General features: G+C 39.4%; 2 protein-coding genes across 14 annotated transcripts; one reads left to right on the forward strand and one right to left on the reverse strand.

Moving 5' to 3' along the window:
* Positions 1-45: 45 nt before the first annotated feature.
* Positions 46-8,822, forward strand: rbm39b (RNA binding motif protein 39b). Of its 4 annotated transcripts, XM_046057358.1 has the most exons (16): positions 46-276; positions 1,149-1,206; positions 1,382-1,453; positions 2,849-2,898; positions 3,010-3,201; positions 4,015-4,068; positions 4,336-4,453; positions 4,542-4,700; positions 5,009-5,146; positions 5,237-5,302; positions 6,608-6,812; positions 7,003-7,089; positions 7,169-7,265; positions 7,792-7,897; positions 8,054-8,132; positions 8,214-8,822. In XM_046057358.1, exons 2-16 carry the CDS (start codon positions 1,156-1,158, stop codon positions 8,312-8,314), a joined length of 1,575 nt encoding a protein of 524 aa, XP_045913314.1. In that variant the 5' UTR covers positions 46-276; positions 1,149-1,155; the 3' UTR covers positions 8,315-8,822. The 4 variants fall into 4 exon arrangements, with proteins under 4 accessions (XP_045913314.1, XP_045913315.1, XP_045913312.1 ...); XM_046057359.1 differs by lacking the exon at positions 1,382-1,453 and having other exon boundaries at positions 49-276; XM_046057356.1 differs by lacking the exon at positions 46-276 and having other exon boundaries at positions 4,542-4,694.
* On the reverse strand, positions 6,929-25,304 carry LOC123975684 (embryonic polyadenylate-binding protein A-like). Of its 10 annotated transcripts, none has more exons than XM_046057349.1 (18): positions 25,115-25,304; positions 22,836-23,040; positions 21,958-22,151; positions 21,430-21,545; positions 20,572-20,658; positions 20,052-20,191; positions 19,860-19,954; positions 18,589-18,726; positions 15,802-15,897; positions 15,124-15,204; positions 14,738-14,998; positions 13,473-13,560; positions 13,272-13,391; positions 13,074-13,174; positions 11,965-12,073; positions 11,731-11,861; positions 10,833-10,908; positions 6,929-7,248 (listed from the first exon to the last, which is right to left on the reverse strand). In XM_046057349.1, exons 2-17 carry the CDS (start codon positions 23,026-23,028, stop codon positions 10,846-10,848), a joined length of 2,013 nt encoding a protein of 670 aa, XP_045913305.1. In that variant the 5' UTR covers positions 23,029-23,040; positions 25,115-25,304; the 3' UTR covers positions 6,929-7,248; positions 10,833-10,845. The 10 variants fall into 10 exon arrangements, 9 of the variants coding, with proteins under 9 accessions (XP_045913305.1, XP_045913303.1, XP_045913308.1 ...); XM_046057347.1 differs by having other exon boundaries at positions 13,038-13,174; positions 25,115-25,284; XM_046057348.1 differs by lacking the exon at positions 6,929-7,248 and adding an exon at positions 10,301-10,453 and having other exon boundaries at positions 13,038-13,174; positions 25,115-25,284.
* Between the last annotated feature and the right edge of the window lie 157 nt (positions 25,305-25,461).

The raw sequence follows: 25,461 nt of genomic DNA on the forward strand, positions 1-25,461 counted from the left end.
GTAAGGCAACACCAAACATTGCCGCAGTCATAAACCTTCAAAGCAGCAGAAGAAGACGACGACGACGACGAAGGCAGGCGAGCATTTTGAGGCCAGGCCACGACCTGCTACGATAGTTGCTAACATTGAAAAAGAAAGGTTACATAACATCGAAAATTGTGATTGCATCTTAACATTGCGTGATCTGCCGGGAAGGAGACGTCGAGAAGAGTCTCTTCAGCAGCACATTTTCCGTGATATTTTGACTTTGGCACATCATTTCGCCAATTTGAAACGGTAACGTCAATGTTTGCTAGTGAAGCTAGGTCGCTGCCGCGGAAACGCTGTTAGCTGGCCATGTTGGATCTCTAACGTTTCTGTTCACTTAGCGCTTGTTTTTCCAACGTTGAATATTATCTACACAACCGCAAGCATTTTGAGGTTTCTAATTGATTCTTTCCGCGCAAATTTACACATTTATTGATCCTTATATCAGGAGTCTTGTCAAACGTAGCGGTAAAGCAATAATAAGGGTAATTGAAATAAGCTACCGTTGAAATGACGGAGGTGTTAGCTTCCCTAAATGGCTAGTTAGCGTTAGCTTCCTGTTAAGTGCGACGCGTATTTATCCTTTATGTTATCGTCACTTTTAATGTTAAATATATGTCGGTGTTTGAGCTCTATTGAATAGTTGAGGTTGGTATGGGTAGAATGAATGAGATAATTTGCATTTCAATGTGTCGCATTCAAGGTTAAATGTGTAATATTGCTTAAGGAAGTTGGGGCAAACTCCTTGAAACACTATTGTCGCCATTTAACTTATTTTTAGCTTATAATTCTCTGGGTTTTAAATATACCTAAATTTAACTAACTTATCTGACATGGTCGTAAACAGAATATCTGATTTCACTTATCATGTTAAGTGTAAGCTGTTTAACACACAACTCGTAAATCCTCACCAGTCTTCTCAAACTTGTAACGTTATGCAGTTGCATGACAAAGATCCAAGACAGAGAAAGTGTCAGTGTGGTGTAGTTGTACGGTAAGGGAAGAAAACCTGTGACCAACTGCATTAAAAACACATTAAACAGTTTCTTGCTTTTACAGGACTTAAAAATATTTTCTTGCATGCATGTAAAGGTGTAATCATTGTTGTCTGTCTTTCACAGGATCATCATGGCTGATGATTTTGACGTTGAGGCCATGCTGGAGGCTCCATACAGAAAGGTGGGTTGCAGATCACAGAGATGAGGCCTGTTTCACTGTTATGATTTACTCTTTGAGTCCTTTTTTATATTTGCTACTGTCTGACAAAGTTTACTTGAATGTTGTGTGGTGTGATTGAGTATTTTAAAACGCAATACAGAATTATAAATAAATCCACATCTATCTCTCTTTATAGACTTCCCTAATGATATCTCACCTCTACTCCCATGAATTCATCTTTGATTCCACTGTGAACTGTGAAAAAAAGGAAGGTAGTTATTGTGCATATACTGATGTACTGTGGTTCACTTTAGGACTAAAAGAGATTCAACCTAGAACATCCAATCCGTATTCGGTTGCAACAAGGTGAATGCCAATGGTTGATAAGCCCATCCTTAACTGTCCAGCAAAGGAGGCAGTATTCAGATTTACAGTCTGCATGCCATCACTGTCTCTGAATATGCAGCCCCATATAATCAGATTTAAACGCCAGTTCTGGAATAGAGAAACAAGTGTCTCTCACCGTGTGGCTTTGACAAGATGCATCGCTCGGTCACCTTTTAACTAATTTAATTTGAACCAAATTGCTCTTCAAGTAAGAATCGTCATGTATTAAACTGTGAATGGAAAAATGATCTCCCAAAGTTAATTAGGGATACTCAATTGTGTTTGTATCGGACTATAACTGTTCTAAATCCAAAAGCTGTACTTTGACAACAGTATGCTTGAAAATGTAGATATTGCCGTTGTGGATTTCTGACCAAACACGTGAGCCATGTCATGATTTTATGTCAAATTAAAGGTAAATAATTTTCTCTTGTTTGTAAATATGAATACTGCCTCTTTGCCTTAGTCAACTATAATGTGAATCAGCATCTTGATTGTGCATGCGCCACAGATATTGATATATTACTAGAATGACTGTAAAATGGATACATCTATCTAGCATCATTGTATTATAAAGTGAGTTTTCAGTAGTTAATAATTCCTCCTTAAATCAAAAGGTTGGAAGTATTTTTATATCATGCAAACTAAAGATAATGGCAGTATAACACGTGGCTGAATTGATGGATTTATTTCAGTTTTTTTATTTTTTTTATTTATTCATTTCTTTTCTTGGGCGTCAATATTACTAAGAAGTGTGAATCCCTGTTTGCTTCAGGGCAAGATGTGTGACAGAGGTGGCATCGAGCTCTTACAGTCCAAGAACGAAAATGGGTGAAGATCACTGGACTGACACCAACCACACAGGATCTCTTTTAGTGGCCGTGGGCCATGCGTGGTCACATGATTAGGCACAAATAGTGGCAGTGGCATTGGTACGACCTAGTGGAAGGGGAATGGTGGAGATGATCTGGCTACTGTCAAAGCTTCCTGAACTCTGCTAATATGTTGGACACTCCCTTAACTTTGCTTTGTTGCATTACTGTACTGAGCAGCCTTGTTTTAAAAAAAATAACAATAAAAAAAATAACTGGAGTGGGATGGGATCTATTGGGGTGGTGGAAGGACACTGTCCAGATATGACAGTAGGAAATTTTAAGTACTATTATTAATTGAATATATTCTGCATTTTCTCTTGTCCCACCCCATCCCCTTTACCTTGACGACTTGAAATGTTTCATCTACGTCCTCATGATGTTCTTCTATCAACCTTGCTTAGGATGAGATCAAGTCCTCTCATGCAAATGGACACGACGACCAGAACAAGAAGTAAGTTTTGAACATATGGTACATTAGCTTCATGTCTTTAAACCACATGAAGTCAATCATTTAAAATGTGTTCACTTTGTACGACGATAGCAGTGTTGTAACATGTTTTAGGAAAAGAAGGAGCCGAAGCAGGAGCCGAAGTCCCGGCTCTAGGAAGAGAAGAAGCAGAAGCAAAGACAAAAAGAAGGGCAAGAAGAGGAGCAGGAGCCGAGAAAGAAAACGTAGCCGTAGCAGAGAGCGCCATCGCAGCGGCTCCCGAAGCAAGGAACGTTCTGGGCGGTACAAGGCACGCAAGAGCCCCGTGTATGTGACCTTTATTTTTTTTTTTCCCACTTGCCTGCATAAACTGTTGCCACTTTATTTCGTACACCTGTACAATATAATACACTTAAATATAACAGCCCTGCTAACTACTTTTATAGAGGTCAGTGTTTGGCTTTTGGTGACAGTTTCACAACTGTGTAATTGTATTATTTAGGTCAAAGTTTAAGCTGGTGTTGTATTGGACTGTTTATATTGAGAGGTGTTTTATAAAAATAAAAGGTTCTGCACCCCATTCACATACATGAGGGTGGTATATTATTAGGATCACCTTTTTAATATAATGCAGTACAGCACACAAATACTAACTAGGGCCACAACCCTAAAGATAAACGTCAGAGGCATTTGACATACTACGTCATTGGAGTATTGTCAGTGGTTCACCTTCTTCACAGCAGACATGTTGACATGTCGTAGTAGAAGCAGGTGTGTTACTGATAACATTAATGATGACTCTTTTCAAGTGTGACAGTGAGTCAGCAGGCTTAATACTAGCATCCTAAAACAGAAGCAACAAAATGATCATTTTGTTATGTACACTTGTTTGTCCTACTGTGACATACGAGAAGGTCTTCTAGGAAACGTGGCTCTTTAGAAATTACTTGATTGCTAGTTTCCTGGAGTACTGCGGTAGACAGCAGTATTAATGTTGATTGACAACTTCTAATATGTTGCTCACACAGCACAGTATGTAGCAGGCAATAACAGGACCCTGCTCTTTTTCTCATACACAGCACATGCATCCATATAATTTTTGCAAGAAACTTTATTTGAAATTAAAAATTTATGTTTCAGCCGTAAACGTTCCAAAAGCCGGAGCCCCTTCAAAAAGGAGAAGAGTCCCATAAGGTGAGCTGAATATTTAGGGCTGTGGATACATTACCTGATTTTGTGATAGCATCCTCAAATCCAGTAATTGTCTTCAAACCCATGAGGTTTACAGATCTTCAAAAAAATTTAATTAAGACAAAGATGCTGTATAAAAAAATCAGGGTTTATCTAGGATTTACACCAAGTTTTGATAATTTCACCCATTTATTAAATGGCTCATTTTAATGTTTCTACTGGCACACTCACTTTTTAAACATTAGGTGTTTTTTTTCTCTCCTTTTTAAGGCAACCAATTGACAATCTAACACCAGAGGAGAGGGATGCTCGCACAGTTTTCTGCATGCAGCTTGCTGCAAGAATCAGAGCCAGAGACCTGGAAGACTTCTTCTCGGCAGTGGGAAAAGTCAGTCTATTTTCAAGTTATAGTCATCTTTAATCCAGCAGGTCTGTATGTAGAAACAATGTCTGAAATGGTCACTGTGTCTCTGCAGGTAAGAGATGTGAGAATGATCTCGGACAGAAACTCCAGGAGGTCAAAGGGCATTGCATACATCGAGTTTGTGGAGGCTTCTTCTGTGCCACTGGCAATTGGATTGACTGGCCAGAGGCTTTTAGGAGTGCCCATCATCGTCCAGGCCTCTCAGGTCATGGTAACTTAACCTAAATGCAGACTGCACCTGGATTATTTCTACCTGTGACTGAACATATTGATAGACAGCTGCCATGCTTCAGCAGTTGAGAGATGTCTGCCCCAAAAGCTGAACGTGCTTGTTGTCGCACACTAAGTATTTGAAACAAAAACATGTTGGAAATGCAACACACAGCTTAAAATTTTCACACTCTTGTTAGCCAGTACATTCCTGTAAAAACACATTTTTCTTCCTTCATCTTGTTTAACCCATTCCACACTGACGTACTGAACTAAGATAATGACGTTACTTTCCCTATGTGCTTACAGGCAGAGAAAAACAGAGCTGCAGCTGCTGCCAATAATCTACAGAAGGGCAGTTCGGGTCCAATGCGGCTGTACGTGGGCTCGCTGCACTTCAACATTACTGAAGAAATGCTTCGAGGGATCTTTGAGCCTTTTGGGAAGGTCAGGAACAAGTTTCACAAATGATGTTGTTGACTTGTTTTGCAGATGCATTCATTACAATCATTTTTGTGTCTGTGTTTGTTTCCAAAGATTGAGGGAATCCAGCTAATGATGGACAGTGAAACTGGACGATCCAAAGGATATGGCTTCATATCGGTAATTAAAGCATCTGTATTTAGTTGAATCCTACTTAAAGGACAGGACTACTCTGTGTCTATAGGTAATCACACATCTGAGCTAACAAATGACATGTGGAGTTCCCTAAGGCTCCATTCTGGGGCGTCTTTTGTTTAACATTTACATGCTTCCACTGGTTCAGATTATGAAAAACTAAACAAAATGTTACCATAACTATGCAGATGACACACAGATTTACATAATGATTTCACCAGGGGACTATGACCCCATAAAAGCGCTGAGTAACTGTATTGAGCAGGTCAACGATTGGATGTGCCGGAATTTTCTTCAATTAAACGAGGATAAAACGGAAGTTGTTGTTTTTGGAGCCAGGGAAGAACGATTGAAAGTCAGTGCACAGCTTCAATCTTTTAATAATGTTAAGAACCACAAATCAAGCCAGAAGTCTTGGTGTAGTCATGGACTCAGACCTGAATTTGAGGAGCCACATGAAGACAATTACAAAGTCAGCCTATCACCTGAAGAATATATCAAGGATTAAAGGACTTATGTCTCAGCAAGACCTGGAAAAACTCTTCTGTGCATTTATCTTCAGTCGACTCGACTACTGTAACTGTGTAAGAAATCCATCAGACAGCTGCAGCTGATTCAGAAAGCAGCTGCTCGGGTCCTCGCTAAGACCAAAAAAGTGGATCACATCACTCCAGTTCTGAGGTCTTTACATTGGCTTCCTGTGTGTCAAATAATTGATTTCAAAATCCTGCTGTTAGTTTATAAAGCACTGAATGGTTTAGGGCCAAAATACATTTCTGATCTTCTGCTTCGTTATGAACCATCCAGACCTCTCAGGTCGTCTGGGGCGGGTTTGCATTCTGTCCCCAGAGTCAAAACTAAACAAGGAGAAGCAGCGTTCAATTATGCTCCGTATATCTGGAACAAACTCCCAGATAACTGCAGGTCTGCTGAAACTGTCAGTTCTTTTAAACTAAGACTGAAGACTTTTCTTTTTATCATTGCTTTTAATTGATTTTAACTAGAGAGAGTAGATTAAGTGTACTTCTGTTTGTTCTCTTTTCAAAATAATTCAATTATTTGCTCAACCCCTCAGCCTGTTTTTATTTTCCATTTAACTCTTAACCCTGATTGTACAATGCACTGTAAGTTTTACTGTCCTGTTACCCTGTTATTTACCTTTTTTTTTAAATCCTGTTTTTATTTTGCCTTGTTGAAATGTGCTATACAAAAAAACTTGCATTGCCTTAATTGACACTGCTTTAGTGTTTGCAGTTAGTTTGATTAACCTCCTTTTTATTTTTTTTAAAGTTTGCAGATGCAGAATGTGCAAAGAAGGCCTTGGAGCAGTTGAATGGCTTTGAGCTGGCTGGACGTCCAATGAAGGTGGGGCATGTTACAGAGCGCTCAGACTCGTCGACAGCCAGCTCATTTCTGGACAACGACGAATTGGAGAGGACCGGCATCGACCTCGGCACCACAGGACGTCTACAGCTTATGGCACGACTAGCAGAAGGTTTGTTATAACCACCATCCTTTTTGAAAAGAAAGTCCAAGCAGGGAAACATTTAGATATTTTTCTACTGGGGGGGATCTCAGGTTTCAGCTTTTTAAATAAGAAGGAAATTGATATTATTTTTGGCCCATTTCCCAAGATGTAAATTTTATTTTTTAAATACACAACTAATTTCTCTGTCCGTCCACAGGAACTGGTCTAAAGATTCCTCCTGCTGCTCAGCAGGCTCTACAGATGACTGGGTCCATACCCTTTGGAAACATCGCTGCTCCACCAGGTGAGGCTTTAGATGACGGAGAACATTTCTTGTGAGTGATTTTATTTATTGGGAAAGTAAGTGACACATCTTGTTTCAGCTGTTCCAACTCCAGCTCCAAGCCAAGCCTTGAACCTCCCATCACAGCCGCTGGCCACACACTGCCTTCAGCTGTCCAACCTGTTCAACCCACAAGCGTAAGGACATTATCATTTTAGATAGGTTCACATTTCTTTTAAGTTTGTCTTAAAAAAATACTCACCTGCCCATATGTACATTGAAAGAGTTTATGTAGGGCTTATGTAATTAGTCCTGTCCATGTTGGCTTCCTAAAGCGATGTCAGTGTAAATCATGGGGGAACAAAATCCAACTTAAGTAGAAATGCTGCCCAAAGTTCAATCAAAGCTAATGAGGTTTTAGCAGTCTTGAGTTACACAAACCAAGTAGGTGTCTTTCAGTTACTGTCTCAGCTCAGTAATTCTCACTGTGGAAGCTCAAAAAAGGGACTTCACAAAACATTGGCTGTGGAACATTTCCAGAGACCTAATCATCTATTTTTAGAACTCGTTTTTCACTGTTAATCTTTTTAAGAAAAGATCATTGCAGCCAATATGGACAAGGCAAGTTAGTTTTGATGGACTAAAAAAAGTGAATCTACTGATTCAAGAAAACTGCCAATCTGAAGCCACTGGATTTCTAACATTACCAAACATGTTTTTCAGGGAAAACGATCCCAGCTGGGCCATCGAGATCCAAGATGATGTTATTGAGGAGTGCAACAAACATGGAGGAATAGTTCACATTTATGTTGATAAGAACTCCGCTCAAGTAAGTTGATGCTTACATATGTATTAGTCTGTTCATCCAAATACTATTTGCACTTATCTGTAGTGGATAACAAGGAAAAAATCTTTAAGAGTTGATATGAAAACTGGATCCTGATCTTTATTCTCTAAAGACATTCTTTGTAATATTCTTTCACAGGGTAATGTGTATGTGAAATGTCCCTCAATACCAGCAGCGATGGCAACTGTAAATGCACTTCATGGACGCTGGTTTGCAGGTATGTAATGCCATCAGGTTGAGTTGTTAAAAGCAAAAAATGCAAACATTTTCCAGGTTGTAATCCTTATTTCTTTCTCAGGCAAAATGATCACAGCAGCCTACGTTCCCTTACCAACCTACCACAACCTTTTCCCTGATTCAGTAACAGCGAAGCAGCTTCTAATGCCGGCACGTCGATAGTCAACATGCGTATGAAAGGCAGTGTAAATACATTTGTTTGCATTCATGGAAATGTCATTGAGGCAGACTGATTTGAATTGTTTGCATTCATGGAAATGTCATTGAGACAATTGCATTGAAATTATGCATTGAAATTAGTTGGCTGTGTGTAATAAAAGTTGCCTCAAGTTCATGTGTTCACCATTGAAAATTAGGCAGTTTTTTCCCCCCTTTTTTTGAAGTTGCTTTTCAAAGATTTTTGTGGGTGTGTTGTAAACTACCACTGAGGAGTAAGCTGCAGGTATCTATTGGTCTGTATGTTTTTAAATATTACTGTCTTATCTGCTTGTTTAAATCAGTTTTAGATCTAAAAATAAATTGCAAAGAGTTACAGAAATGTGTTGGGTTAATAGGCCTTAAATGCCAAAAGTATATCAATGTCAACAATAATCCTTTGTAACTTTTTACAGCCATAATTTCATTTTTTGTATGAAGGCTCCCAATAAACTTTGGCAAATTTGACAATTCAGCTTATGTTTTTGTACCCTTTTTTGGGGTTTTGTCATCCCAGGTTCAATTTAGAAATGCAGTTGAAATTTTAAGTCTCAGATAGTACTGGACACTCTTCTGTTGCTGTCACTGACAATGTCTGCAGTAGATTGGATTTAAACCAGAGTTGACTTGTTATGGTTAAGTATTGAACATAAAACCTTGAGACCAAATGAAATTAAGCCTATGAAGTAAAAATGGTTACATTCAGCCAGCAACAAACAAATCTGAAACCTCACTCTACATGGTCAGAACAAACTAGCAGTTTGATGGTGTTGAGCTCTTGACCCCGATTTAGTCTCTACAGAGAAACTACAGATTTGATTTAAATGGATGAAATGACAGTTTGTAAAAATAAGGTTGAAGTCAAACTTCAATATGGGTTTTGCTGCTACAGCCTCACTTGGTACAGTATGAGTGCAAATCTTAACTTGGTAATGTCATTTGTACTGACAGTCCTAGATGGTTCATAGAGAGGCGGCTGTGCTGTCCTTGGAGGTGTGGGCAGTCAACCACATGTATATTTGCCAAAACAAGCAATGGGTCTACATAATTCTCTTGTGAAACATGTTTGAGGCAAAGACAGCGTATTAGAAAGCTTATTTTGACAAGGAACACAAATGGTGAGATTTGTGCTCTATTGGGAGTGATTTCAAATTGTAAGACTTAAAGCCAAGTTACGCTTCTGTGTAGAGTCCTAAATACGCCGTCGTAAACATGTATACTTGTGCGTATCCATTGTTTGCGTTGGTCTAGACTATTACAGGCAATGGCGACAAACTGAGCTGATCGATGTCGAACAGTAGTTATTTTTAATGCAATTACTTGCACGCGGAAACGAAAGATCATTTGAAAATGGCGGTGAAGAAGGACAAGCCGGAAACGCGATGCTACCAAGCTAACCAATCACAGTTGTGGTATGTTTGGACGTGACGTGTACTTGCTTTTTTGGGAAGCTGAGCGTCTACTGCGTAGATTTTACATAAAAGTACAAGGCAACTTATTTTAGAAGCATTTTGTTATTTGTCTTAGTTCTCTTTAAAACCCAACAGCAATAAATAAAATGTTCTGACGCAAAAATGAAAAAGATCTGGTCTGGCAGGGCTGTTGAAAGCACATCCAATCATTGAATTTGGCCTGAATGAAACTCTTGGCTGGCCTACCTACCTGTGCACTCAGTGAGCAAGAAAATGTGCTTTGGAGGGAGAGGGTGGGATTTTTTTCAGTTTGATACTTCCAAATATCGATCGGTCTCTCCAGCTTTAAAAGGATGAAGACTAACCTGTTGGTTTGGCAGATGTACGTCTGATTAATGTCTGTTAAAAGGACAGTGCACATCCACTTCCCTGAGCTTTCCTATGGAACCATCCAGGACAGTCTCCTCACAGACAATTTTAAACCTAGAGCAGATGTACTGCTGCATTGACCTTTTGTGTTTAACATATGACACAAGACAGATTTAATGCATAAACTGTAAACTTTATCTTCTAACAAAAGGTCTTGCAACAACAAAATAACTTTAACTTTACAAATTTTAACCACAGAACATTTCTCTTTCTCTAAATTTTACTTTTTTTTTCTCCCCCCCCCCCCTCCAGAAAGTCTTGACATCTGGAAAAAATGACATGGTTAAGTCTTTTGTGGTAACATTTTCTCAGCACACTTTCTATGAAACACAGCTGTGTAGGATTTTTCCAGACCTAAGTTCCTGATGTTTCATTCAGGAGTATTGTCAAATTGAAAGAACTTTAACCAAATAAGCAAATGCTGTTAACTTGATGCAGATATTTGGTACAATTAATAAATTAATATCCACAATAGGACATTAATTTAAAGAAAAGCAAAGTTTAAGTTAAGATGAGCAATACTGCCAACAATAAAACTGACACGTCCAACTTAAACGTATAATAACTGTAAAGCTTGAATACTGCATGTGTGGTAAACAGCAAGGTGAAAATGTCGCAACAGTCAAAGAGAAGTTGCTGCTGACCTGAAAGGGCTCTTCACTTTTTAGGAGAGCATTCCTTCACCTGGTGAGCCTGCAGGACAGCGATCGCCTCATCCACCTGGCCAAAGTAACACCATTGTCAATATCAATAGCACTGATGTCTTTACAGGAGTTAGTCAGGAGTTGCTTTGCTTAGCATAGCAAAAGACTGGAAACTGTTAGCTTGGCTCTCTCCAAAGTAAACTCCACCTACCAGGACCTCTAAAGCACACTAATTAACACTTAATATCTTATTTGTGTGTGCTGGACCGACCCCCCCCCAAAAAAGCTATTCCTTTAATAACGAGCCTAGTGTACCGCAAATTAAAAACGTGGTGTAAGTATTAAACAAAACAGCACAGACTGGATAAACAGGGGCCATAATGAAGGTTGTGGCAGAGAGAAGAACGTGAATCAACTTTTAATCTACAGGAATATCAATAACATCAGACATTAAGTAAAAGCACTACATTTTCTAGAGAGCAACATAATTATCTAAACTTAGTGCGGATTGAGTGGTCATAAACTTGACACTTGAAATCACTAATATCACCAGCTGCAACTGAATATAAGTGCTGTACCAGTACAACACCAACTCACCTCCACCTGCAGGACCTCCTGCTATGACCCCCCCCCCCCCACCACCATGTGTTTACAACTCTGTCTCCACCTGTTGCGATGGTTTGTGTATATTTTGCATGTCTGTCATGCGTCACCCAATCTCCTTTTCATTCCTCATGAAGTTACATCAGTAATATATTTCATTTCGAGAAACTGAAGCATGTTTGACAGCCGTGGAAGCATTTCAAAAAGCAAATCATGGCAAAAGGCTTGTAATCTGCCCAAACCCTAAACAGCAACTGTGTAATGTTTAGATGTAGGACAGTGAACATAATTATGCCTTAGACTGAAGAGACTCGGGCGAGTCCAGCATGTGCAGCAGCTCCGTGTTGTCTATCTCCAGCAGCATCCCAGTGATTTTTCCAGCCAAGTTTGGGTGAAGGGCATGGATCAGTGGGTACAATCGCTCCCCTAGTATCACAGAGAGAGCGAGATGAAGAGATTAACAACCAGATACACATGTTGTCATTCAGTCTACATAAGGGGGGGGGGGCTGAATTGTATGATGCCACACCAAGAAGCTGTTTCTGATCCATGAGAGGAGCTGCAGCCAACATTGAGGCAGTGAGCGGCTCTTGGGCTTGAATGTGCACCAGCTGCTCCATCATAGGTGCAGGAACAACCTGAAGACATCGAGTACAACACGACTTTACTCCAATGAGTCATTTTTCCCCTGTAACATTTTGAGGTTGCTGACCACAAAGCTGGACACAGCACCGCAACTCAACTATAGAGTCAATTTGTCCCAATCAATCGTGTCAACCACAGGACATTTGATCCCACGGTTGGGTAGTAGTAACACCAAAGAAACGTAGTAATGCTCACGATGGCAAATGTAATCGGCTTTGCTTTCCAAATGGAAGGGAATGCATTCAACATGTTTGTCAGACCACTAAAGCTACATTTCACACTATAGGGCTCATTGCTCAAATCTGATTTATTGCCCAGATCAGTTCATATTATTTTAAATGTGTTTTTATTTTTATTTTAGATTTCTGAGTCATATATGAGCAAACAAGTCAGATTTAAATCACTTTGGCTGCATTCAGATTGCAGGCCAAAGTGACCCAAATCCGATTTTTTGCTCATGTGTGATCTGATCTTCTCCAGATCAGATCTGTATCGGATTTGGACCACATATGAAAGTGGCCTGATACAGATCGAATCTTTTGAAATGTGACTTCAGTCTGGACACTCAGATCAGAATTGGTGCGACTTTGATGTCACTCTAGAGCTGCTGTTGTCACAGTTCTGCTATAGACAGAGCCGCGGTAAACAATAAAAACTCCACAAAAGCAATAATTACATATGTGGCTCTCTTTCTTCTCTACCTCGCTAAAAAAATTAAATAAAAACAAAAAAAACAAATCGGAATTGACCATTACGGCTTGCAATCTGAACGCAGCTTTAGATACACAATGAGTCTTGGTTAAGAAAAACTACATATAAACGTAATTTTGTTTACAAGAAAACTTCACAGGGTACAAGAAACAACCCTAACAGTGGTCACCACAGTGGCTTTCACAGAGGTTTCTGGTCCCGGTTGCGTATTAGAATTAGACAACAATACAATGCAGACTAAAGTACCTGCATTCTTGTCATGGGTGCAGGTATAGTAATGACCTGCTGGACGTTTCTTACTGCAGACGCGTACTTGTACTGGCTGCTTCTGGTCCCACCAGGCATGTCAGTACGCCCTCCTACAGTCTGGGTCCCGATGTTATCTAAATAAAGGCATTACACATGTCAGATACTACCCATCCACGTTAATGGCACATTTTAGAAGGATGGAGCTTTTGTTGTCATAGTTGTGGTACCTACTTGTCTTTTGTGTGGAGCTTATGATGCGTGGAGCCTGGGTGGAAGCCTGTCTGACTGTAGCGATAGGGTTCGTTCCACGTCGAGGAACAGAACTACCAACGAACTGGGTTGTGTAGGGGCCTAAAAACATTGGAGACGGCATTTATACACATTGCATGTACACACAGATACACATGACCATGAAACAAATAACCCATTCACCCTGTAGTCTCGGTGGTTGTCCTGTCCAACGAGGGACTGGTCTCATGTTGCTGACAGCATTGTGGTTGTAGAAGGAGCGAGTGGGAGGCTGCAAGATAAATATTAGCTGATTGAATCACTTTGCAGGTCAACCTCTGTATGACATTTTAATTGAAAGTTTTGTAATGGTTGGCCTGTGATGACTGGGAAATTGAATAGATATTAGACATGTGTCATTCAAGCAGGATCCTTAACACCTGCCAACTACGAAAGTCCAGTAAAATACGCATACAGTCCCATCATATTGGTATAAACTATGATTTCCTGATGTCTATTCTGTGCACGCATGTCCAAGTGACCCCTCCTCTGTTGCTCTTCCTCAAGTTTTCCCTTGTTCCCCTCATTCGAGTAGAGTAGTTATTGTATGTAGTGTATTTTAAAGCCCCTTGAGGCAAATTGTGATTTGGGATACTGAGCTATATAAATAAAACTGACATTTCGACTAGGTTTATTTCTCTAGGGGAAAATTTTTAACATTACCTGCCCTGGTTAGTGATTTTAATCCTATCTGGTGCATACATGCGAGTCATTTTCCATCTCCACACCAGTAACAATTACAGCCGCAATCATCTGCAGTTTTTTTGGCAAAAAGAAAAACTGGTGTGCAGGAAGAGCTGCTTGTCCTTTTACTGCATTTTACCAACTCGAAAAATATTTGAGAACCAGTACAACGGCAGAAAGGATTAAAGCCATCAAGAGAGTAAGAACCTGGTAAAAGCTCATCAAATGGGTTGTTGTAATGTTAGCATTGAACATCTTGAACATGTCTATGGAGCACATTCCTCCCCTCCCCTGTAATGTTAATCCCATCTAAATGGGGTTTAACGCTGTGGGAGAAAAAATTTTTTTTTCCTAAGTTACCAGCCACTATAAACATAGTGTGCCTTTCTTCGTCAGAGAAAGTAAAAGTGTGCGTCCTGCTCATTGTTCAGGTAAAAAAATCCCAGCGCACCACGGAGTGTTTCCGCAATGGCAGTCTGATCAGAGCAGAAAGCTTGGGAGCAGCCAACAGACTGCAGTTGCGCCGTCCTGAAAACTCTGCTTGGTGGCCAAGCAAAACATTTTAAATTCGGACAAAAGTATCACTACTACTAGTTAATTTTGCTGTACAAATCAAAGTTGGGATGCAGTCGACAAAACATATCGTCTTTATGTAAAGCAATCAGTGATTTTTAGCATGATGAATGTAACATCCTCTTTCCTTGTTACTGTTCAAACCTCCATACCTGTGGTACAGTCATGTAGTATCCAGCCTGCTGGTAGGAGTCAATGATCGGACTTGTCATGCTCCTCAAGGTAGCAAGTCTCTGCATGTATTTATTGGTCAGGATGGCTTTACGCTCCTCCCTTCGCTGAGCCAGAGCCACATACAGTGGCTTGGTTGCAACAATTCTCCCGTTCATTTCAGTTACTGCTTTTGTTGCTTCCTCGGGTGAAGAGAAACAGACAAAGCCAAAGCCCTTGCTTTGGGAGCCATCTGTCATGACCTACAGGAAACAAAGACGCTCAAGTTCAGAAATGTTGGACATACTTCAGGAGTGTAGCATTAAGACTTGGAATTGAGTCACAAAAATGAGGACGTGCAACTAACATGCTGCGATACTCCACTTACTTGAAACCTGAAAGCCTGAAGACAAAAAGCTGAAGGGGACTTGACTTTGTGAGCCATAAGTATTGAAAAATGTCTGCCAATCTGTAATGAATAATTAATATCATAACCAGGATTGGCCCGATACGAACTCAAATAGCTGGATCAGGTATCGTGACAAGTGGGTCAATCTACGGGGCCGCATCTATTCAATTATGTGGGTACTAAATGACTTGTTAACAGTGCGCAGGTAGACCCAAACATTTTGCTATGAGAGCTAACATAGGATTTTGCTTTACAAAGTTAAGAAATGTTTAATGTTGCATTACACATAAAATGAGGGGTGGTAGCAGTCATTATATAAAAGGCATGTGTTCACTATTACGTTACATGTCGAGGAGATGGTGGATAGTTTACACACAGACCAAGTAAAGCAACAGCAGACACTAGAATGGAGATGCTGGTTTTGGTCGTTTGTTAGGCTACGTCATTAACAAGCCGGTATGTGACGCACCTGCTGATAACGGATCACGGGTGGAAAACTCCGGGGGAAAAAAAGAGGGGATACAATCAAGATGCCAGCTCAACAATGTGATGCTGTCAGCCATCGCCGATGGACGATGGCACTGTCTATTGATCCAACCCTAGTGTGTACTCGCAAATATTTGTGAAGAAAACCAAAGTCTTATCTAATTACAATACCTTGGCACTTGTGATGGTGCCATAAGGGGCAAACTCCTTCCGGAGTCTCTCGTCATCTATGCTATCGTCCAAGTTCTTCACATACAGATTCACCCCCTGGAATCAGAAAGATTAAGACATGTTATGTTTTGTGCTTCCCAACCACTTTGTCTGTCAAGCTGATCAACATAAAAGCATCAAATGCAAATATATGAATTCAACATAAAAATTTAGTACCTAGTACAACTTACGAGTAAAAATTCAATGACAGACAACTTGGAACCTTCCTCTTTCCATCTTTATGTAACATTTCTTTTCTAAGAAATGTTACATATAAAGTTTTAAACCTCCCATGACATTTTGCATAGTCCTCATGAGTTTGTAAACTGCCATTATAAGTCTTCACAAGCACCTGATGCGCGCTTTGATCTGGTCAAACGTGTGCTTGAGCTCTCATTACATTTTGCATAGTCCTCATGAGTCTGTAAATTGGCTCAGGTCATCCTTCCGCATAAATATCGAGTGCAATGATGTTGAGGAACTGCATGTCCTGCATGTTGAAAATCCTGGCATCACTAGTCAATCAGCTGAAACTGGCACACAGCAATATGAGTTTGGAGACGTAGAGTTCAAATCAAGTGGTACCTTAGTTTTACATTTTGTAGATACGCTTCTTCGCTTTTACATGCGGTAGATTTCAATATCGATATCACTCTTATATGTGACTATTAAATAGGAAGCTACAGCCAGGAGATGGTTAGCTTAGCACAAAGACTGGAAACAGCTCACTGGGCTCTGTCCTAATGGTGACAAAACCGGGATAAACAGTACCTGTAAAACTCACTAACTTACGTTATATCCTGTTTACTGGAAAACAAAACAAAAAACAAACGAGTGTGTCGGACTATGTCTCCGCAGGTTGCCTGGTAACCTCACTCCAATAACAGGACAACAGGATATAACTTTTTTTAAATGAATGAGCGTTGGTAGTTAGATTTTTACCTTTGGGCAGAGCCTGACCAGCTGTTTGCTCCTGTTTCCAGCCTTTGTGCTAAGCTAAGCTAACTGACCGCAGCCTTAACGCACACACAGATGAGAAAATGGGTACCAGTTTGTAAACTGCCATTATAAGTCTTCACAAGCACCTGATGCGCGCTTTGATCTGGTCGTTTGATCTGGTTGACATTTAACTCAGTGACAAGAAAGCAAGATAGCGTTATTCCCAAAAATATCATTCTATTCCTTACCTTACTCTAACCCTTAGGGGGTAAGAAGAACATTATGCGTCTGTATTCAGAGATGTATCCAAAGCTCTGTTGGCCCCCATGTAGGGTTGGGTATCAAGAACCAGTGCCAAATTGCCAAATACCGTGGATATACCGCATATCGTTAAGACACATGCATTTCAATTCTGCTTATCAGTTCCTAACTTCTTGCATATTTCCGTTGCGCCACCGATTTAACTGCAGTGAGTATTTTACAGTCCATTAAAGTTGCACTTTTCTGTCAGAACCTGCTATAAGGACTTAATGTCACGCCATTTGTTATGCAATATGTCAACAAAGCGTGCGATAAGATAGTACTTGTGTTTACATTCTGGGACCATGGTGGACCGCAGCAAACGCTCAAAAGTTAATGAAAACTAATGATGTCTTCAAATTATTCCAATATATAATTTCTTAGATATTAGTCCCCAGAGACGCCCCTCTATTACAGAAACAGATTAGCAAGGAGAGAGTGGATGAATGCCACCAAGCGGCGACAAGATTTGTGGTGATGGTGTTACATCCCTTTGCTACAGTTGACTCGCCGTTTAGTTATGTAATATGCATTACTTATATCGGCTCATTCACAACAATGTCCATGGACTTCAGCCTTCTTTGATATTTTCCTGATTCATAGCACATCAGAAACAGCTGAGAGGTCACTCCTTATGAGAGAGTAATATTTATTTTTATAATTATAGGGAACAAGAAACATTCCTGTCACTTTACTGATTATGGATTAGAATATTGGAATCATAACCAAGATTAAATAAGAACCAGATTTGATGAGAAGAATCAGAATCGATAAAACAAAAACAATACCCAACCCTACTCACACGGGATGTGTGTTACTGGTTCCGGAGTAATTTAAGTTGTCATGTTAAAAAGGACAACAAAGACAGCAACGGGACGAAACCCGCTCAAAAGTGAAAAATGATGAAGGGAAAATCTAAATACTGAAACTGTAGGCTGTTAAACAATTGTTTTTGTTTGGTGTAGTTACTCTTTAGGGGAATGTTTATAGACATGATACTACATCCACTCTCAGTCCTTTAGACTGCGTCTACTAGTCTGCTCTCAGGTTCATTATTGGGGATATTGGAAATATTTTATATAATAAAGGTATTTTTGACAGACATACTAACCCCTTGTATGTATTAGGCTACAAAATATTTTCAAAATTGCCATCTCAAGTTATCTTTTGTTGTCTTAATAAATCTGCAAGGCTTACTAAAAATCAAAACTTGTGACTCTTAACTTAAAGCCATCTCAATAATAACCCCACCCCTTCTGCTTTAAATGAACCTGCATTCTTTTTGTGTTTTTACATTCTGTTTCCATTATTTTCTTAATTTTTCAGTGAAACTGTGAGAAAGACGTCACTGTAAAAGAGCATGGGAGCTCAGATAACCTATTTGTATAAATAAACTATATAAACAACTCAGGTAAGGCCTCCATTGTGAATACTGAACCTTTAATTTCTTTCCATTCAGTTAAAAGAAGACCGTTAACAATGAGCGCCATTATAAGTCTTCACAAGCACCTGATAGCGTTGGATGCGGTCCTGTTTGATCTGGTCAAACTTGCGCTTGAGCTCTCCCTGGCGCTCCAGACGCTTCTGAGCCCGGCCTACATAGATGATTTTCCCATTGATATCCTTTCCATTCATTTCATCAACTGCCTGGGAAAACAAGCGGAGCATCAACATGTTGCCTGTACAGGAGGAGGTCATGGAAAAGTCATGATACTCCAACAATATAAAATAGATCGGACGTTAAAACTGTATTAAGTGATCCCCCCAGATCAACAATGAATTAAATCAATCCTGGTTCCATTTTGTAACAAGCCCACTTAAAATGCACTAACTCAACTCTACACAGCTCTTTAGCTCATGGTTTTGGATTTCTGGTACACACATGGACTGTCTCTTTCCCACTCATCAACACCCATACCAACCTTATGGTATCCTACCTGCCCAGCACAAACACACACACACACACACACACACACACACACACACACGCAGCAGCTGTTGACAGAGATAAAAATAAATATTATACTGTGTGTTGTCTAAACAGATTCTTAGTGTGTGGCCTTCTGATACTGTCGCCATCCTGTTCCCTTTAGGATTATTTTTTATTTTTATAGCTGAAATCAGGACAGGCAGTATCACATGTGAGAGTAGGAAAAGTAACCCGGAGAGCAGGGCTAAACGATTTTGAACAACAAAAAATAAATAAATCTAACTACGATGATTATTTTGACTGATATTGCAATTGCGATATGATTTGCAATACTAGGGGGAATTACCATTTTTATTTAATTATTCTCATTTTGCTGAAAATGATGTGTAGGCCAGGACATCTCTGCAGCATGACCATATTTAATTTAAAATGGTATTTTGACACACCAACAACCGTTACCAAACATTGCACCTCTTGTGATTTGAAAATTGTTTGATAAAATTTCGATTAATTGTTCAAACTTCCTGGTGATCAAACCAGAGCTACAAGGCGAGCAAATATTTGTCTTGCACTCATCAGGTGGCCAGAAACACAACTCCAATGGGATACCAATTCTTTTCTATGCCTCGATAGAAGCCCATAGTGTATCTGGCCAGCTAGTGTGAGAGTCTTTTTGACCCATGGAAGTCAAACATCACTTAATGCAACTTTAAATGTTGAAAGAACAAATCAAGATTCTCTTTATTGTCCCGGGTCCTGGCTTAATGTCAATACCAAATAACTGCTACTGTTGGTAGGTATTCGATTTTAGTGGACACTTGACACACACACACACACACACACACACTACCTTCTGAGCATCCTCGTGGTTAGCATAGTTTACAAAGCCAAATCCTCGTGAACGACCCCTCTCGTCCTTCATCACTCGCACACTGAGAGTCCTCCCTGAGAGTGTGAACACAAACCAGTCTGTAAGTGTCTGATATGAAATCTAATTATCAAGGAGAGGAGCAGCACAAATTATAAAATTCTACTTTCTTACCAAATACAGAAAAGACTTCCTTGAGTTTCTCATCAGTGTAGTCTTCACCAAAGTTTTTGATGTAGACATTGGTAAACTTCATAGCTTTGGTGCCAAACTCCACCTCTCTTTCCTTGCGGGATTTAAAGTGGCCAACAAAACTGCAGACAAAAATCGAACCCATCACCAATGAACAATAATGAAGGGATAAAAGTAACTAAGTTTAAAAACTTGATTGTCCGGTGTGAAATGTGTCTTAAGCTTCAGCACACAGCGTCAAGACCACCACAAGACAACTGATGAAGGACAGACAACGTCAACACACACAACTTTATGACAAAGTCACAAAAACACTAATATCGTTTCCACCAGATATCAAAATTTAAGAACAAATGTGTATGTTCCTGCCTCCCTACATCATGAATGGAATAAGGTAGGGGAAGAAAACTACACTGTATGGACATTATATTTCTGATCATCTTGCTTTGCCAACACACACAAAAATGACAAACCTACACATACATCCTACGTACTCACTGACCTAATAAGGGACAACTGACATTTTTCCCCCAGGAAATGGGCCTTTGGGTTGACAAAGCCAGGTTCCAACTGATTACCTGTCCCTCCACTGAGCAAAAAAACACATGGAAAAGTAATCTGCAAAAAGTCTGACTTCTTCAACAAGTAACATTTTATACTGTTCACATACATATAGGGTGACCAGACGTCCCGAAAAATTCGGGATCGTCCCGAATTACGAGCAGTTGTCCTGACTCCTGTCCGGTTTGTCCCGAAAATTAGACTTAACATGAGTTTGGATTATAGCCTAATTAATCAATAAATACTGATCGCTGTGTAGTTCTCTTGCTCCAGCAGGGGTTGCAGGTTATCTGTACATTGTATGAACAGCATTGTTATAGCACTCATGCTCTTTTCCCCTTTTTGTTTTCTTGTGGTTAGTGGAAGTTACAGTCACGAGGACAGGGAAAGTGTAGCTTCAGGCAGCTATGGTGGAGAGATCCGACACGCACGTTGTGCAGACACCGCACTGATGAATGAATAAAATAAAAATAGGTAAAAGATCATATTTTACCCACTGTTACATGTCCACAGTTGTGTTTTTCCTAATGACAGACAAGTGACTTCATGAACAAAAATAATTAATTTTAGGGTTGTGTTTTGATTTTCACGTGTGTTGTTATGGTTATTATTATTATTATTATTATTATTAGTTCATTGACACTAAATGTACCAGTGGCCACATTCCCTCCCCCCCTCTCCCATTCTCATCTGGTCACCCTACATACATATACATTCTGCGCTGCTCTATGCCTCAACTTGCTTTGTTTTGGATTGCATTTTTGCCAGTTTAGTTTTTCAAAGTATTTAGTTTACTCACACTTTCCTATCATTCAGCAGCATCCCGTTCATGGTGTCGATGGCCCGGTTTGCAGCCTCATGAGTCTCAAAGTGAACAAAGCCATAGCCTTTGGATCCTTTCTCATCACAAACAACCTACAAAGACAAAAATACTTTAAATCAAGCAAATTACAAAGCTTTGTATTTGAGTTTCAAATATGTACTTTTGTATTGGGCTGGGTGATAATGTGGCGACAACGTATCCACTGATCTATATTTTTGTTTTACATGTGTAAAAAAGGAGTTTACTGCACTAATCAGCAGTTCTGTTTTGCATACATTTCCCACATCAGGAAGTACTGATAAATATGCATGTTATTGTTGTAACACTGATTAAAACTATACTGCACAGCCCTACTCCATTGCATGTAGAAGGTAAAAGTATTATCAAACATATGTTTAATACTGAGTGCAACATCAGCTTATTACACGCTGCACAAGAAACTTCTGTCTAAGACCAGAGAGCTACAGCAACCACACAGCAGTCAGTATGACCCAGGCCACTTACCTTGCAGGACAAGATATTGCCAAAGGCTGAGAAGGTGTCATACAGTGCCTTGTTGTCAATAGATTCATCCATGTTCTTGATGAAGATGTTTCCCACACCAGACTTCCTGAGTCCCGGGTCACGCTGAGACCACATTATTCGGATAGGCCGCCCCTTGATAACGTCGTAGTTCATTGTATCCAGGGCGCACTCCGCTTAACACACAATAAGAACTCCTATTAGTCATAATCAAAGAATGTTATGTGTGTGAGTGAGAACTTCGAAAATCGAGACAAATTACATTAGTTGAGAAACAGAATTTATTTCAGTTTATTTTATGCAAGTAGCACAAGTGCTAATTTATGCTTCACTTATGACCTGCAACAAACAAGCTCTTTTCAGAAATACGTGAGGATATCAGGTGTATTCATCAAGCTGTCAGCGTAATGAACATCAGCAACACAATACAATATAGGATGTCCTTCTGAACTCCTATTCTGATCCCCCCCCCCAGATTTTATAGTTATGCTATCAGCTAATCCATTTGCACCCTCATTCCCATAAAATCCAACCTTTTCTACATTCCATTTTTTAAATATATTTTATTGAATTGCGAGTTTTAAATCACATATTAAACATTATTGCTTGTGTCTGTAATTCTAGATCATTGCTGTAGAGCCGTAGTGTGGGTGACAATGTGCTGCGCAGTAGCTATTCTAGTGCATTACTCCACATTGTTTGGCTCCTCCCAAGCAAATCTGATCATAGAGTGAGCAGAATCTTATTCACAGATAGCATGAAACATTTCAATGCACTGATTTTCAAATGTTTCAATGGACTTAACAAGTAATAAAAATTGCATTTTTAAAGTTGGAATTCCACCAAAACGGGTACTTTACCATCAGCTGGTTGCTGGAAGTTAATGTAGGCATATCCCAGAGATCTGCGTGTGATGATGTCGCGGCACACACGGATTGACATGATGGGTCCAGCAGGAGAAAATTTCTGGTAGAGCATGGCCTCTGTAACATCAGGATGCAGGTCCCCCACATACAGAGAAGCGAGGGGATATGCTTGTCCACTGCTGTTCATCTTTGGTAACAGCTAGTTCAAGACAGATGATATCAGCATAGTGTTTCAGTTTAAGTTTTTAAAAGGAAAAAAAAACATTTTACGTACATAAAAACATTACCCTGTGAGTATTATTACGCAAACCTATATAACAGCTTTGCAACAATTTCACCTTTATGATGGTTAACATATTCCATTTTAGTTGACCAAAGTGTTGATTCAGCTCTATGCTCATTTCTGAATCCACAATGTTTGAAACACCCTTCAATATATCCATCTGTCCATTTCCTACATCTGCTTAACCTGTGCAGGCTCACAGGAGGTGGTGCTTATCCAGACATGCACATATTGGGTGAAAGGTGGGGTACACCCTGAACAGGTCAGTTGTACTCAAAGGTTAAGGTCTAATATTGTTTCCACTCCCTTCATATTCTTTTATTTAACCAATGAGTCTCTTCATATGCATCATCTCTTTTACAAGACAGACCTGGACAAAATGGCAGTGCAAGATAGACATCACATAGGCTAGTTACATAAGAATAAGTACTATTCATTTACATCAATCACCTGACCTGCACCTGAGAGACAACAAGGGTAGACAAAATATTAGAAACGCCTCTCAATTTCATGCAACCCAAATTTAATAGCACCACAAGCTGCGGCTTGTTAAGTTAAATCCATACATACATAATACAGCTTCAACAAAAACATGTAAAATCATAAACTTCAAGAAGGTAGGATTTATTGCAGGTAGGTCATTTATGATCATATCTATCTTCTTGCACGCATTTAACTTTTAAAATTAAATATGCAGAGGCTTGGCTAAATATGTAAAATTTGCTCATCATCTTTGCAGCGTTCCCACCCAATATTACTGACAAGATTTCAAAACTTTTTCATGACCTTTCAATGACCCATAATGAAATTTCCATGACCTTTCACTACCAACAAGTACATAAAATTGCATACTTTACTCTACAGGTTGGGTAAAGTCAGTTATTTTCATATTGACTTAAAAAGATCGAATTTTGTGACATGTGTAAATCCATAAAATATACATATAATTTCTCCTATAACCCTATATGACAACATCAAATTTCATGCATTTTCCAAAACTTTCAATATAATGTTTCTCTATGCCTGGAAGCTTTTCCAGGATTTCCATGACCGTGGGAACCCTGTCTTTGCATAGGACATGTTAGCATAGCACCTAAATTCATTAAATCAATTCAATTAGCTACTACACTAGAGTATCACTACATTACCGTCGGTGTGCATTCATCCAAATGCAAAGAGTAGGAGAGGGGGAAAAAAAATAGTTGTTCCTGCTTGGATGAAGTTTAATTAAAAGACAAATGGAAAAAATATTTACTTTAAAAGAAAAACTATGATTGTGCATATGGTTGGTAATTTTTTTTTTTTTTATAAATCACAACTCAGACAGAGACAGGACACATACAATGTGGACTAACAATTTATACACTCAATATTTGTATTGTATATTAAGTACACCCTATTTATATCAATAAGGGTAGACTAAACAACAAAAACATAACTGGATTATTCAATAGAGTTCAACAGCACCATAAACAAACTACATCCTCCAAAACAATCATGTTCAAGCAGTTTCAACAAAAACTGATAAATTAAAACTGAGTAACTTTTATGATAAAATAACTACTGCAGGACTGTTGCATTAGACTGCATGCTAGGTGTACCCAATAAACTAGCCACTGAGTGTTTTGCGTGTGTGTGTAAGGATATTAAATGGATATCAAGCCTGATCTCAAGAGAAAGAATGTGGCTAACGTTAAATGCCGGGGTAAACAGGTGTAAAGGTGCTACACAAATGAACATTTAGTAAAGTTATCACCTAGTTAGTTATGGCATAGCTTTAATAACATACAGGACTAAAGGCAACAAGCGAGTTCAAAAATCAGTTCAAAAAATATTAATTGTTACCAAAAACACTAAGGAGAGCTAGCTGAAGTTAGCTAAATTTACTCCCTTTCTTTGGGCACTTCACATTAAACTTATCTTATGCGGTTGAAGCGTCTAAATCTCGATTAATAATCCCGAGGGAAATCTTAAAATTAAAGTTACTTACGTTACAGCTTTAAATAGCCAATGCGTCGGATTTCAGGTGTACATTTAACTCATGAGCGCCGTTTACACTTTCCACATGGGCGGAGCTTGTTTTCGTTTAATTATGACCGTGGAACACCTGCATCTGTCCCTCCGCACATCGTTATTTCAATTAAGCCGTGAGGGGATAGGAAGGAACGTGACACTCCGCGATGAAAAGTAGTCCTCGCATATCGGGATATCGGGGACTAAAATTCAATTTATTTCGCCCTCTGGTGGCCCTTTTCGTGACCAAATCTCAGTGATTTTATGCTAGCTTTAATTAAAATGTCTACTACTACACCTTATTGAGAAAATATTCCTTGTGAA

Source organism: Micropterus dolomieu, linkage group LG08 (assembly GCF_021292245.1).
Source record: "Micropterus dolomieu isolate WLL.071019.BEF.003 ecotype Adirondacks linkage group LG08, ASM2129224v1, whole genome shotgun sequence".
Lineage (NCBI taxonomy): Eukaryota > Metazoa > Chordata > Actinopteri > Centrarchiformes > Centrarchidae > Micropterus > Micropterus dolomieu.

Excerpts from the sequence above, each read along its gene's own strand:
- rbm39b (XM_046057358.1), top strand. The coding sequence starts at position 1,156 with ATGGCTGATGATTTTGACGTTGAGGCCATGCTGGAGGCTCCATACAGA. Across the intron at positions 5,303-6,607 it reads AAGGATATGGCTTCATATCG|TTTGCAGATGCAGAATGTGC; the intron begins GTAATTAAAGCA and ends TTTTTTTTAAAG. Across the intron at positions 6,813-7,002 it reads TATGGCACGACTAGCAGAAG|GAACTGGTCTAAAGATTCCT; the intron begins GTTTGTTATAAC and ends GTCCGTCCACAG.
- LOC123975684 (XM_046057347.1), bottom strand. The coding sequence starts at position 23,028 with ATGAACAGCAGTGGACAAGCATATCCCCTCGCTTCTCTGTATGTGGGG. Across the intron at positions 12,074-13,037 it reads CACCCATGACAAGAATGCAG|GTTGTTCCTGCACCTATGAT; the intron begins GTACTTTAGTCT and ends CGATGTCTTCAG. Across the intron at positions 11,862-11,964 it reads GGATCAGAAACAGCTTCTTG|GGGAGCGATTGTACCCACTG; the intron begins GTGTGGCATCAT and ends CTGTGATACTAG.